This window comes from Egretta garzetta, unplaced genomic scaffold (assembly GCF_000687185.1).
Source record: "Egretta garzetta isolate BGI_Z169 unplaced genomic scaffold, ASM68718v1 scaffold598, whole genome shotgun sequence".
Classification (NCBI taxonomy): Eukaryota; Metazoa; Chordata; class Aves; order Pelecaniformes; family Ardeidae; genus Egretta; species Egretta garzetta.
In genome coordinates this window covers 3,338,352-3,351,287 of record NW_009260621.1, presented here as the reverse complement: position 1 = coordinate 3,351,287, position 12,936 = coordinate 3,338,352, and the positions used below count along the sequence as shown (strand labels likewise).

Here is a 12,936-nt window from a genome sequence, read left to right as displayed (position 1 = left end):
TGGGAAACAGTGTCAAAGGCTTTACTAAAGTCCATGTAGATAACACCCACAGCCTTTCCCTCATCCACTAGGTGGGTCACCTGGTCATAGAAGGAGATCAGGCTGATCAAGCAGGACCTGCCTTTCATAAATCCATGCTGGCTGGGCCTGATCCTCTGGTTGTCCTGCACATGCCTGGTGAGCGCACTCACAATTAACCGCTCCATAATCTTCCCCGGTACCGAGGTCAGGCTGACAGGTCTGTAGTTCCCCAGATCCTCCTTCCAGCCCTTCTTGTAGATGGGCGTCGCATTTGCCAATCTCCAGTCATCTGGGACCTCCCCTGTTAATCAGGACCACTGATAAATGATGGAGATTTCACTTAACCCTGTGTCTTTAACTTGGCAGACCCTGTTGTCCCATGTGGTCACCCCAGCAAGCCTGGTGCTGGAGGGTGGCTTTCCCCGGCACCCCTCAGCTGCACGGGGCTGCTGCCTCGCTCCTCCACTCTGCAGTCCCCATGCAGGAGCATGCAGCAGGTCCCCAGCCTCACCTGGGGGCTTCAGGGCTATGCCAAGCTGGTACATATGGTCCCCTACCATCAAGAGACTACTACGTGTCAGTGGGTAAAAAAGAAAAAAAAAATTTATTGTGCAATCTGCACTTTTTGTCCCAAACTACACACACACCCTAGACAACATAAATAGAGGGACTGGACCAGCAGTGAGGTTCCCTTGTGATCGGCAGGGTTGGAAGATGCTGGTTCCTCAAAGAAGGGCTACAAGCCCTTGTTTCCATCAACATATACAATGCAGCATAGGTCTAGGCAACATACACATATACATACTCATACAGATTTGTGTTTGTGGGGTGGCATCGGCCATGCACAGCAAAATCACATTATACACAGGGTGTGTTATACCTCAGCACCGACTGCCAGCTGGCCTCAGGCTCTGCAGGGCTCTGGCATCTCCTTTGCCCTCCAGTGGGGCCTCCCCAGGGGCCAAGCGCTGCAAAGCCCCAGCACCACTATGGCACCCGGCCACGGTGACGGGCAAGGAGGCAGAGCGGCTGCTCCCAGGCCAAAGGGATCTCTCAGGCCTGCGGCCTCCTTCCTTCAGCTAGACCACAATGTGGTGGAAGACATTTCTTCAGCCCAACTGCCCTGCGTGGCCCAGGAGGAGCTGCAGGCAGAGGTGCCCCATCCACAAGCCCCTAGCCTCCTGCAGCCCAAAACCAGACTTCAGAGCTTTTCCTCTCAAAATCACCTTTGCGGTGAGGATACACATAAAAGCTCTAAGAAAACTGCCATTTCACAGCTGCTTCCTTACGCTGGCCCAGGGGTCTACAGGCTGGCTAACCTCTCCTGTAATCCATGGGGAAACAATCATAGAGCAGTATCCAAGGACCGCGTGGTTTCCTGCATCCCAGTCCCGCGAAGACATCACTGTCCCAGTAAATAAAGGAGAGCAGTGGCCCTGGACCATATGGAGTGGGCTGCCTGCCTGGGCAGGTCGGTCTGGTCCATGGTGGCTGGGGCGAGACCAGGAAACAAGCGGAAACTGGAGGGGGTCTCGCAGGGAGCTTGACTTCCCGCCAGAGCCCACTGGCCAGCAGCCATGCAGCCCCAGGCATCCAGACCTGCTCCCTCCCAGAGCCTGCACCACAAGCGGGTCTCCTGTGGCTGGGGCTCCTCTGCAAAGTGAGATGGCATTGGGAGGACGAATGCCAAGTGGTTGTCACCTGCAGAAGGTCTTGGGGCCACCTGTCATCCCGGCTCCCTGGCACTGGGCACTAGGGGCTGGGTGAACCTGCTGGCACACTGGGACAGGGTATCTCTGCAAGCACATGATGTAAGCTGGGACATGATCTGGACTGGGGCAGCCAGCCCAGACGTGGGGAACTGTGGGGGATACCTGTGGGACACTCGCCCCAGCACAGTTGACGGGCTTGGGGGCAGGCTGGCCTTTCTGCACCCATGCATGAGGACCCAGGCTGCTAAGCAAGCCCACCCTTGGTCCCCAGCTGAGCATGGCCCCTGGCTGCAGACAGGATGGCGGCACCTTGGCAGGAGAAGCCATGGCAGGACAGGCTGTGCCCCTCCTGGGAATTTGGGAAGAAATGGGGTGTCATGGCTCCCCACACCCCATGCTGGTGCAGCAATGGCTTCTGCCACCCTGGCGCTCCTCCCTCTCCAAAATAATGACCCCAAAATTGGCAAGTGGCACTGAGAGATGTGTTTGGGAGAGCCAGCCCCCACCATGCCCCCATCGTGGCTCTCCTGCTGCTACTCGAAGGACAGCAGGTCGGGATGGGGCCCCTCCACCTCGCGGCCAGGGGTGCATGGCTCTGGCTGCCCTGTGCTCCCAGGCAGCTCATGCTCCAGCCCTGGTCTCCGGGAGGGCTTCTCTGTGCGGGGTGAGGTCTCAGTGGCCCTCTCGCCTGCTCGCCACTGGCTCTCCAGGCTGCCTTTATGAATGAGGTCGGGCACAGGGAGGGCAGAGGCGGGCTGGTCTCCGCTTGGCTCTGGGATGCTGGTCATGCTGGGGACCCCAGGGCATTCTGGAGGGGATGGGTCCCTCGTCCCTGGCCACTCCTCTGCGGGGTTGGGGTGGGCTGTGGGCAGTTCAGGGGGCTCCTCCGTGCTGCTCCTTGGGCTGGTCCCTGCTGGCTGTGGTGCAATGAGCATGTCCTGTGGAGTCTTCAGGGCACGCGGCGTCCGCTTCTTGGTGACAGGGGGCGGGGGGTCCAGGCGGGGGAAGGTGTCCATCCCCAAAGCCCTGCAAACACAGAGGAGCAGTGACATGCAGCCTCACGCAGAGGCCCCTCCAGCCTGTCCCAACAGCCCCACCACAGGGTGCACACCACAGGGACACTCACCCGTCCTCGCTGGCCGGCAGCCCTGTGACCAGCATGGCCCCAGCGCTGGCGTTCACCTCCATCACCCCCACGCTGGGGAGGCCAGCCGGCTCCTTGCGGCGCAGGAGATCATTCACCTTGGCCCCCACAGCCTTGCCCAGGTTGCGGAGGTGCTGGCTGCTGGCAGGGCGGGAGGGCAGGAGGGAGCCCGGCGCAGCAGGGACGTGCTGTGACCGCGGGGTGGGTGCTGTGCTGGCACTGGCGTTCTCAAACATGCTCTGGTCCACTGGAGGGGGAAAGGGAACAGAGAGGGGGGGTGAGCCGGGCTGGAGAGGGGACCCCGGCAGGGACGGCACGTCCCAGAGCTGCCTGCCAGCTCCCAACCCAGCAGCATGGAGAACACAATCTGGGGGACAGGGAGGCCGCTCCTGCAGCCCTGCAGAGGCTGTGAGCAGCCGGGCCATGCCAGGGCTGCACAGGGCAGTGCATGCAGCGAGGACAGCATGGGGCGAGACAGGGTAACAGTGAGCCGAAGGCTCCACGCTGGCACAGCCAACACACCGAGAGCGTCTCTTACCTGGCACCCAGCAACTTGGGAAGCAGGTTGTGGAAAGAAAGAGAGAGAGAGGATTTACCAAGGGAATGGCAAGAGGACAGTGGGCCTGTCCCTTCCACCCTGCTGGGCAAGGTGCACTGCCGACCCCTGCCCAGACCTGCCGCGCTGCCTGCGGAGATGGGACTGAGGTGGGGCCCTTATCAGCCAGGCACCCATGAGACAGCAGGGGTTCTCTAGGGGCACCCACAGCCTGGGCTCCGCACTGCCTGCCCCACCAAGGCTCCCTCTCCAGCCCAAGCTGGCTGTTCCCTTGCATTGGCCATGCTCCCCAGAGATCCCATGGGCTGAGCCCACTGCCCAGGAACATCAGGCTGTGCACCGTATGCAGTGACATCAGCCCTTTGTGAAGTTAGCCGATGATGGCATGGGTACCATGGTGCAGGAACCACGCACTGGCTATGCAAGGGTGATGGAGAGCTTTGTCCTGCCCACCGTTTCCATTGGGGCTGCGCCCCATGGCAGCAGGACAAGAAGCTCGGAGACCCCATACCCCTGGGGCCCTGCCAGGCTGCCTGGTGAGCCTGGCCCCCACCAGCTGTGGCCAAGCAGGGGGTGCAGGCAGCCAGCACTGTCTGTGGGGAGGGCTCCCCCTTGCACCCCCTGGGCACGGCTGCAGCACCGCAAGGGCCTGCGGGCAGACAGGCTGTGGAGGGGTTTAGTTGGGCATATCCTCCTGCGTGGGTGGGAAGAGGGGACCGGGCTTTCTGGGGACCTTGGGGGCCATCCTGCAGCCACACCCCACCTCTGGACTACACCGGTTTCTCCCCCATATCTTCCCAGCAGAAATCCTCAAAGCTGTGGGTGCTGCCCCCAGGAGCACCAGCTCAGCCCCCCCATCGCTGCCCCCGGGGCTAGTGCAGCTCTCCATGGGATGGCTCCAGTGGGCTGCTGGGTGAGCCCTGTGCTGCGCCAGTGCCTCAGTGCCCACCAGCATCCCACACCCACCTCTATCCCTGTGTCCCGTGGGGGGGAGGGATGGTACCCTCCATGATGGGGAGATGTATTGGGACAGAGCCAGTCACCTCTGGATCCCAATGGAGACAGAGAGGAAGGGTCCCCAGCACCACTCCCAACCCTGTAGGGGGCTGTGCTCCTGCAGGGACCCCTGACTCACTGCAGACCCTTTCCTCCGCAGCCTGTGGCCCCGGAGCCCTGCCAGGCAGCGAGCCCTCTGCCTGCACCTGCACCATCTACCGGCCCTGGTTCTCACCCTACAGCTACTTCATGGGCACCAAAGAAGCTTCCCAGCAGCACCTGGACAGCCTCTCCTCCAGCCCGGCCACCAGCACCCGGGAGCCTGAGGAGCCTGATGACCTCTCAGAGATCATCTGCTCCTCCTCTGGCTCCTCGGACAAGCCTCAGCCCCCCGAGAAGGACAACCCAGCCAGCAGTGGAGCCAGCATCACGGTCCGGGACATCCTCGCCGCTTCCCAGTGCCAACCGGTAGCCCAGCATGGCTACCAGTGCATGTCATGCTGCCGCGTCTTCCCCACGCTGTGGTCGGTCAAGACCCACATCCAGCACAGCTCCCAGGAGGGCTACAGCTGCAAGGTGTACTACCGCAGGCTGAAGGCCCTGTGGGAGAAGGAGCACAAGGAGCAGGAGGCTGCAGCCCCCGGCGTGCCTGTGTAGCCCCGCCAGCCGGGCAGCCGCCGCGGGAGGGCACTGCTCCATCGCTCCTGCCAGCGGCAGAATACATTGGTTTAGGAGCAGCCGGCCCTGGCTGCCTGCACACTTCCGTCATCCTTTGAGAGGCTCTTCCTGACTTTTCCTTCCCCAGCAGCCAAAAAATTTCCCGAGCCCCCTTAAGTGCTGCTTAGCATCTCTGCATCTCCATGGGAACCCCACGGCACCCCTGAGCTGTCAGGTCAGCCCTGAGACCAGCCTGCCCTGTGCAGCGGCTGAAGGGGAAGGCTGAAACCCCTCTACCCCCAGCAACACTCGGGTTGCCTCACTCTCACAGGCAGCCCGTGGCTGGCACCGCAAGCAAGGATCCCACAGGAGAGGATGCTTAGCCTGGAGAGGGTCTGTGTAAGGCCAAGGGATGCCACCGTCAGTACTAGCTCCCAGCATGGAGGGGAAGAGAAGTACAGAAAGAGAGAGAGTCAGTGAGAAGGAAGAGACAACAGAAAGCCTTGAGAAATAGAAAGATTTATTTAGCAAAAGCCAGTCGACTAATGACAACACCCAAGGGTTAAGTGCACTTACATTGACAGATTGGTTTCCCAGATAGATTGAGTCAACAGTTAGTAACACGACAGTTGTAAGAAAAGAAAGGACAAAAAATATAGCTATAAAACCCCAGTCAAGGTCCATAACAAAAGTGAGAGGCTAGAGGGGCGTCTTGGAGGCAGCGCTGAGTTAGGAGCAGGATCATTTACACATGTACACCCGCAGCGCGGTGGGACGCTGGCAGGGTCCCATCTGGCTCCAGCAGCGCCCCCTTAGCCCATGGGGCACCCGCTACCATCCCCTGCAGGCAGAGTGCCGGGCAGGAGCCTGAGCCTGCAGCTGGTCCTGACGGGGCACCACCTGGGCTATGCCTGTGCAGCAGGGACGGGCAGGAGCAGTGGCCTGGGGAGATGGCTCAGCCCTGCCTGCTTTCCGAGGCAGCCCGCCCTGGAAGAGACCTCCTACCTGCTGCTGCGCCTCCCAGGCTCTCCCTTCATCTGCCCTGTGCGTATGGCTGAGCTCCTGCTGTCCCCTCTCCCGCACGATCTGTCTGCCCACATGCAAATCCCTCTCCGAGCTCACCCACACATCCCTACCCTGCCTGTGCCACGTCCTGTGCATGCTGCCATCCCCACCTCTCCTCTCTTGGTGGGACCAGCCTCCCACCCCGTGCTTTCACCTCCAACTGCTGCAAGCTGGCAGTGGGGTGTTGGGGTCCCCAGCAAGAGGGGCTGGCATGCAGCTGTGCCCGCAGTGGTGCAGGACAGGGCGTACAGAAGTATTGGTGGCCAGAGGACAGGAGCACCCGGGTTTCAACCAGCACCCGCTCCCACTCTGCCCCCTCTGTGGCTGGTGTGGGGGCTGCCCTGGACACCAGGCCACTGCTGGGGACACTGAAACATGGCCTTCCTTCCCACTAGGACTCTCTTAGCTCCTCACAGCATCCAGCCTCCTCCTGTGGTGGCGGGTGCATAGCACAGCTCATACCAACCCCGGGGGTCTCACCCACCCCTCACTCCTCAGCAGCCCTTAGCCCCAAGGGGACCAGGGCAGAACAAAGCAATGGACCTTCCTCAACAGCTGGGCTAAGCCCCAGAGGAGAGCAAGAGTTCATGCCTGGGAGATGCTCAGCTAAGGGTTAGGTGCAGGCAGATGTAGCAGAGACAGAGCTGGTGAAGGCAAGAGCAGAGGAAAGCAACAAAGCAAAGCAGTAGCAGGATAAGAGGATGGATGGGGAGGAAGACAACTGTGCCATTCCCTGCCTCCTTGAGTTTTTCCACAAGGAGCAGGGGGGACATCAGGACTCTGGCTCACACCTCATCAGCCATGGCATCTTAGAGGCTGCAGCAACAGACCACTGACAAATGTGCTTGCAGAAGAGAGAGAAGCTCTGGATCCCTTGGAGGCTCCCACAGATGCCTCAGGGTCTAGTGAGGGATCCTGAGATCTTGGGTTCACTTTTCTGGAGGGTGCAAACCAAAAGGAGCCCACCTGCAGACACCAGCAGTTTGCTCCCCATCGAGGGGAGGCAAGCATGCCCATCCCTGCACATGGCCAATGCCAGCACTGCATCCCCCAGCCCTGGTCCAGGGGCAAGCAACTGCTTGGAAGTGGAAGGGTTTGTCTATAAAGCAAAGCAGGGAGTTTGTGGTGACGGTGGGTGCAGGGAAGTGCTTGAAAATGTGACTTGAGAGCACCAGAAAGGCTTGGAAACCTGGCAGCCATGTCAAGGAGCCCAAGGACCAATGTGCTTGCAGAAGAGAGAGAAGCTCTGGATCCCTTGGAGGCTCCCACAGATGCCTCAGGGTCTAGTGAGGGATCCTGAGATCTTGGGTTCACTTTTCTGGAGGGTGCAAACCAAAAGGAGCCCACCTGCAGACACCAGCAGTTTGCTCCCCATCGAGGGGAGGCAAGCATGCCCATCCCTGCACATGGCCAATGCCAGCACTGCATCCATCCCCCAGCCCTGGTCCAGGGGCAAGCAACTGCTTGGAAGTGGAAGGGTTTGTCTATAAAGCAAAGCAGGGAGTTTGTGGTGACGGTGGGTGCAGGGAAGTGCTTGAAAATGTGACTTGAGAGCACCAGAAAGGCTTGGAAACCTGGCAGCCATGTCAAGGAGCCCAAGGACCAGGCAACGAGGGAAGGACACCCCACAGCCCCGTGCTGCGTGCCCTGGCGCTCTGCTCCTTGCCGAGCTGTGCCTTCTCCACTCTGCAGCCCAGGAGAGGAGGGGGCAGTGCCCGAGCACCCTCCACCTGCCTCAGGCGGGGACAAACCCTGCCCTGGAAGCGCCACAAGCACAGCTCTCTGCCACGAGCTGCCTGCGCCTGCCCACCCTCTGCGACCTCATCTCACCCCTTCAGCAACTTCCCAGGCTCGTCCCCACCGTCCTTCGCTGCCTCACCTCTCAGCTGCACTCCCACCCTGACAGTGCACTGTCACCAACCCTAACCACCCCACTAGCACAGCCCTGGCCTCATCTCCCGCCCTCTCCACCATGCAGAGAGCCAGACCCCCTGCCAGCAGCTCTGTCCCGGCTCACCGTCCCATGCTGGCTCCTCGGTCACTCTTGTCCCCACTCACTGCCCCGCGCCTGCCCTCTCTCTCCCCAAGCACAAATCTTCATCTGCTTTGCCGTTCCCCCCTGCAGCAGCACCAGCAGCAGTGGCTAATCCAGTAGGGAGTCCCTTGCCCCTGCCTGACCCCAAAGTGGAGCTTGCAGGGGGACGGGGATCAGGGGGTAGCACAAGCAGCTGTCAGCTTGCCGTCCGATGCAAAGCGGGGATGCTCCAGCTCAGCACACAAGCCCATGCACGCTGCAGCACAGCATTGCCCAGCGCACCCCCTCAGCATGGCTCTGTCCTCACCTCCACACACCTCCTGGCCATGTGCTGGAAGCCTCACACCCCCTCTTCTGCCCCCTCTCTCTGGGCTGTCCCATCCCTGCCAGGGCCAGGGGGCTATGGCCAGGGCCCGCCCCAGCTCCGGTGGGTCCCGGCTGCTCAGCACCACCTCCTGCCGACCCCTACACTGCGATCTCGTCCTCCAGGCTGTCACCCAGGTCCTGCCTGGGCTGGACGTGGAGCAGGCGTGGTGGTTCCTCCTGAGACCAGGAGTCACGCTCCTCACTCTCGTCCGTGTTGGACTCGTACTCGGAGGCGATGCCTGACTCGCGGAACTTGATGAGCTCCAGGCTGCCCAGCACCGGCCCCGGGGCAGGCGGCCCCGAGCCTGGCAGAAAGTGGTAGCACTCCAGCTTCGCCAGACAGTTGTTCCTACCTATGGGGCTGCCCAGGGTGCTGGGGAAGCCCGAGCTGGGGCCCAGTGGCGGCGGGGGGGGGTCCTCGGGCTGCGGGGTGGTCGGGTCGCAGAGGACGGGGAGGACGTTGGAGCGGAAGGTGATCTCCAGCAGACTGTCCTGAGAGCCTGCTGCAAGAGAAGGGCATGGCTGAGAGGCAGACAGTGCCACCCCGGCTTGCCTGGGCATCCCCGCTCCCCCACAGCTGGCTGCAGGGTGGCCAGAGGATGACGGTCTGGGGCCATTTGGGTGTCAACCTCCCCCCCACCACTGTTTAGAGGGGGTCACTTGGTGCCACTGGTGCCAAGAGCTGATGCTGGCCAGCAAAGTGCCATTTTTGCAGGATAAAGAGTTACCTGTCTCCCACCCCAGCTCCTTTGAGGAGCTGATGGCCATGTCTGCTGGAGAGGAAGGTCAAGGAGGGGCTCTTGGTCAGGTAAGGAGCTGGCCTAGACCATGCAGCCACTGGGGAGAGTGGACATACAGCTGATGGACGTACGTGACTGCCTGTCCATACAGCCCTCCCTCCCCATGCTCCCTCCTATGCTGCATGCAAGCACCCTGCCGCACACGCACAAGCCAGGCCAGAAGAGCACGAACACTCCCCTGCACAAAACCACTGGAAATGCACAAAAATCCCAGGAGAAACCCCCACACGCACATCCTCCACAGACCCGGCTAGCTGCGAGGGGAGAGGAAGGGGCAGGAGCGCTTACTGGTGGTGTTCCCCGCCAGCTTCAGCTCCAGCTCCTGCACCTGTTTGACCAGGAGTGAGATGTGCTGCAGCAAGTCCTTATTCTGGAGCAGGAGCTGGTGTACGCGAGCCTGGGCCTCCAGCCGCGCCGCCGCCTCAGCGGCCAGCTGGTCCTTCAGCAAGTGGACCTGCGTGACAGGAGAGAGTGGGTGAGCGTGTGGGAGATTGCTGCCCGAGGGCTGAGAGCTTCGACTCCAGCTATCCCTGCTCCTCTATCAGCGCTCACCAGCATCCCACCAAATGATTTGATGAAGAAGCCATTCCCTGCGGGTACCCACAGATGTGACGATGGGAGTGGGGGCAAGCAGCAGCGTCACACCAGGGCACGCTCAGCAAATCCAGCGCATAGTCCCCTGGTCTCTCTGATGGAAAAGCCAGAGGCAAAGGGAGGGAGGCAGTGCTGACCGAACCGTCAGTCACGCACGTGAGCTGTGAATGCATGAGGAAAGGGCAGACCAGGAGGAAGCCAGATGGATGTGGAAGAGAAGACACACTTGACCAACTGGATGGTGCTGTGGGTGCACGAGGGTGCAGCCAGGCGATGCGAGCCAACCCTGTCCGAGCTGTCCTTCTGGGCAGGTTTCCCAGAGAGTGTTTTGCAAAAGGCAGGGTCCCGCCAGCGGCATCTGTCGCTAGCAGGGGCTGGAGCATCAGAGCTGCCCTGGTGCTGCAGGCGGCTCTGGCTGCGACAGGCATGACACGCCTGGAGCAACACAGATGGCAGAGCGCTGCTGAGACACGGTGGCTCTGGGGACATGAGCTGGCTGCTCATTCCTGCCCTGGGAAGCAATGCCTGGACATTAGCTGGTGGGAGTCTACGGGGAAGAAGTCCATTGATTTGGGCATAACGAGCCATACGCAAGTATCTGTGTCACCAGCACCGCGTCCCCGGGAGGGTGGGACGCTGCTGGGCGAGGCCAGCCAGCAGCCCTTGCCCAGGGGTTGGGGGAGCAGCTCTCTGCTCTGAGCTGGAGCAAGGAGAGCCCCAGGAGCATACTCTGGCCAAGGGGACAGCAGTGCAGAGCCACCTGGGAGCCACACCAGCTCAGCAGCCCCACCAGCCACCCACCCGTGGCTCCTACAAGCACTCCTCTCTCCAGCAAGGACTGAGCCAGACAGGCTCATGGGGAACCAGGAAAGCATGGATTTAATGGGAAAAAACCCAACCCAAACCAAAAAACCCAAACTAAAACCAACCAAATAAAACACCCAAAACACCAAAACCACCCCCCACCCCCACCCCCCCAACAAAAAAGGCAGTTTTACCTTGGCCTAGAAGGTGACCTTGGGGAAGAGAGGGGAGCTCTCGGTAGCCTGCCAAACCCCTGAGCTGCTGCTGCAGCTGCAGGGCCCCAAAAGCAGCACATCTGGGGTCCACCTGCCCTCCTGGATGGGTACCAGAAGGCAGCGCCGGTGCTGCCGGCTTTGTCCTGCACTGCCGGACTGCAGCCAGCAAGGCGGCAGGGCAGTGCCCTTGGCAGGGCAGAGTGGAACCACAGCGAGCTGGAGGGGTGGCAGGAGGGGAGGCAAGGGGCTGGGACTTGCTTCGCCACTGCTGTGGGAAGCCAGAGAGCCAGAATCACCTCCTCCTCCTCCTGCCAGCGGTGGGGCAGTGGGGCACAGCAGCGCAGTGGGATGGGGTCCCTCTGCTGAACAACGGTGGGTGAAGCAGAGACCCCGAGCCAAGCTAGCAAAGGTGGAATTGCAATTAAACGCTAAGCAGGTGCCAAAGCTCGGTGCTGGCAGCGTCGGACTGGAAGTCATCCCTCCTCACAGCTGGTGATGCTCAGGTGATGCTGGGAGAAGATGTGAGCAGACCCCAAAGGTCACATCTTGCAGAGGGGCAGTGGCTTGTTCCACCGGCCCCCTGGGGACAGGAAGGACTCCTGGCCTTAATCCAAGAGAAGGAACTTTCACAGGTATCTGGAAATGCCTTGCAAAAGCAAGACTGCAGTCAACAAGGGAACTGAATGGCATTTAATCCTCAGCCAAGCAATTAAAGGCCAAGATAATTACAGGATGGTCCCGGTACCTATAGACCAAGCACAGATGCTGGTCAACACAGTGGATCTCCCGGCTTTGTTAGTAAAGAATCGAGCCTGTGCCCATCACCCCGTGTTCAGAGACAAACTGACTCAGTACTTTTTGAGAGAAGATAACAAGTGCCATTGACAGAGGTGTTGATGTAATGCATTCAGTCATCTGAAAGGCATTTGACATGATAGGGCCCAACTTTTTCATTAATAAAGTGCAGTGATACAAAATCACCACGGCGCGTACTGAAGGGAGAGCAGCTAAGCAACAGCTCCTGGGGAAAGAACCATCCATGGTGGGCAGAGGTCCAGGGCAGGGTGTCAGCCCTTGGAGAGAGGGGGCTGAGGCCACTGGCTGCCACCCCATGAGACAGCCAAGAAATGGCGTTATGCTATTTCAGATGTTTTTTTTATCTGGAAGTAGGAAGAGGAAGAAATTGCCACTGCAAGGCTCTGCAGGTACACAAAGACTGGGAACTACCAAAGGGGAGCAGTCCTGACCACAGACGGACCCGGCTTTGCCTGGCAAGCTTTGCCTGCAGCAACACTATACTTGGGCAGACATAAAGGATCCCCTGAGGATGCAGGTCCCTATTCCAGAGGGGAAAGCAACCTCCTGAGCCCCTGACCCCAGAAGGCGTGCAGGTTCTTGGGGCAGCAGCACGGCCAGAAGGACCAATACTGATTTTCTGATGCATGAAGAGGAAAGCCCTGGGAAAGCACAGAAAGGCTGCTGGAGCCGATTACTCAGGCCAGGAAGAAAGTTGAGCAATTGCGGAGAGCTCTGGGAAGGGTCAGGGAACAAGTAGAGCTAAGGTAATGAGCTGGATAAAGTGGCCAGAGCTGCTTAAATGAGAAATACCTGCATGGAGAACAAGTCTGCAGGGGCTAATGCTGAGGCCAGGCATTTAGAAGAACACAGGGGCCAAGGGACCAAGAAAGCCAGTGGCATGCAGACCTAACGCTAATCCATCCAGGCTTAACGGAGCCATCGCTGGGAGCAAGGGCACAGCGAGCCATGCCAGGAAAGCGTGACAGAGCATGCTGTGCTGTGGAAGACAGGGGACACCGCCCGGCCCGCTCCCACACCCTGGTGTTGGGGCCCACCCCAGCTCAGGTCGGGTCCCGACCCACACCCATCCCCCTCCAGGCAGGGGATGCTCCAGCACCGAGGGGCTCAGCAGCGCACCCCAGCTCTGCCACTGCCCCCAGGGAAGAGCAGAGG

At 60.4% G+C, this 12,936-nt stretch overlaps 1 protein-coding gene across 1 annotated transcript in view; it reads right to left on the bottom strand.

Annotated features, from left to right (window-relative positions):
• Positions 1–958: 958 nt before the first annotated feature.
• Positions 959–12,936, bottom strand: part of LOC104132127 (nitric oxide synthase 1 adaptor protein) — a 48,113-nt gene continuing 36,135 nt past the window's right edge. Inside the window, exons 9-13 of the mRNA XM_035900768.1 lie at positions 10,232–10,361; positions 9,641–9,806; positions 8,906–9,055; positions 2,860–3,124; positions 959–2,759 (exon numbers count right to left, since the gene is read on the bottom strand). Coding sequence (XP_035756661.1) covers positions 2,267–2,759; positions 2,860–3,124; positions 8,906–9,055; positions 9,641–9,806; positions 10,232–10,361 — 1,204 coding nt within the window. The 3' untranslated portion in view covers positions 959–2,266. The remainder of the gene's footprint in view (positions 2,760–2,859; positions 3,125–8,905; positions 9,056–9,640; positions 9,807–10,231; positions 10,362–12,936) is intronic.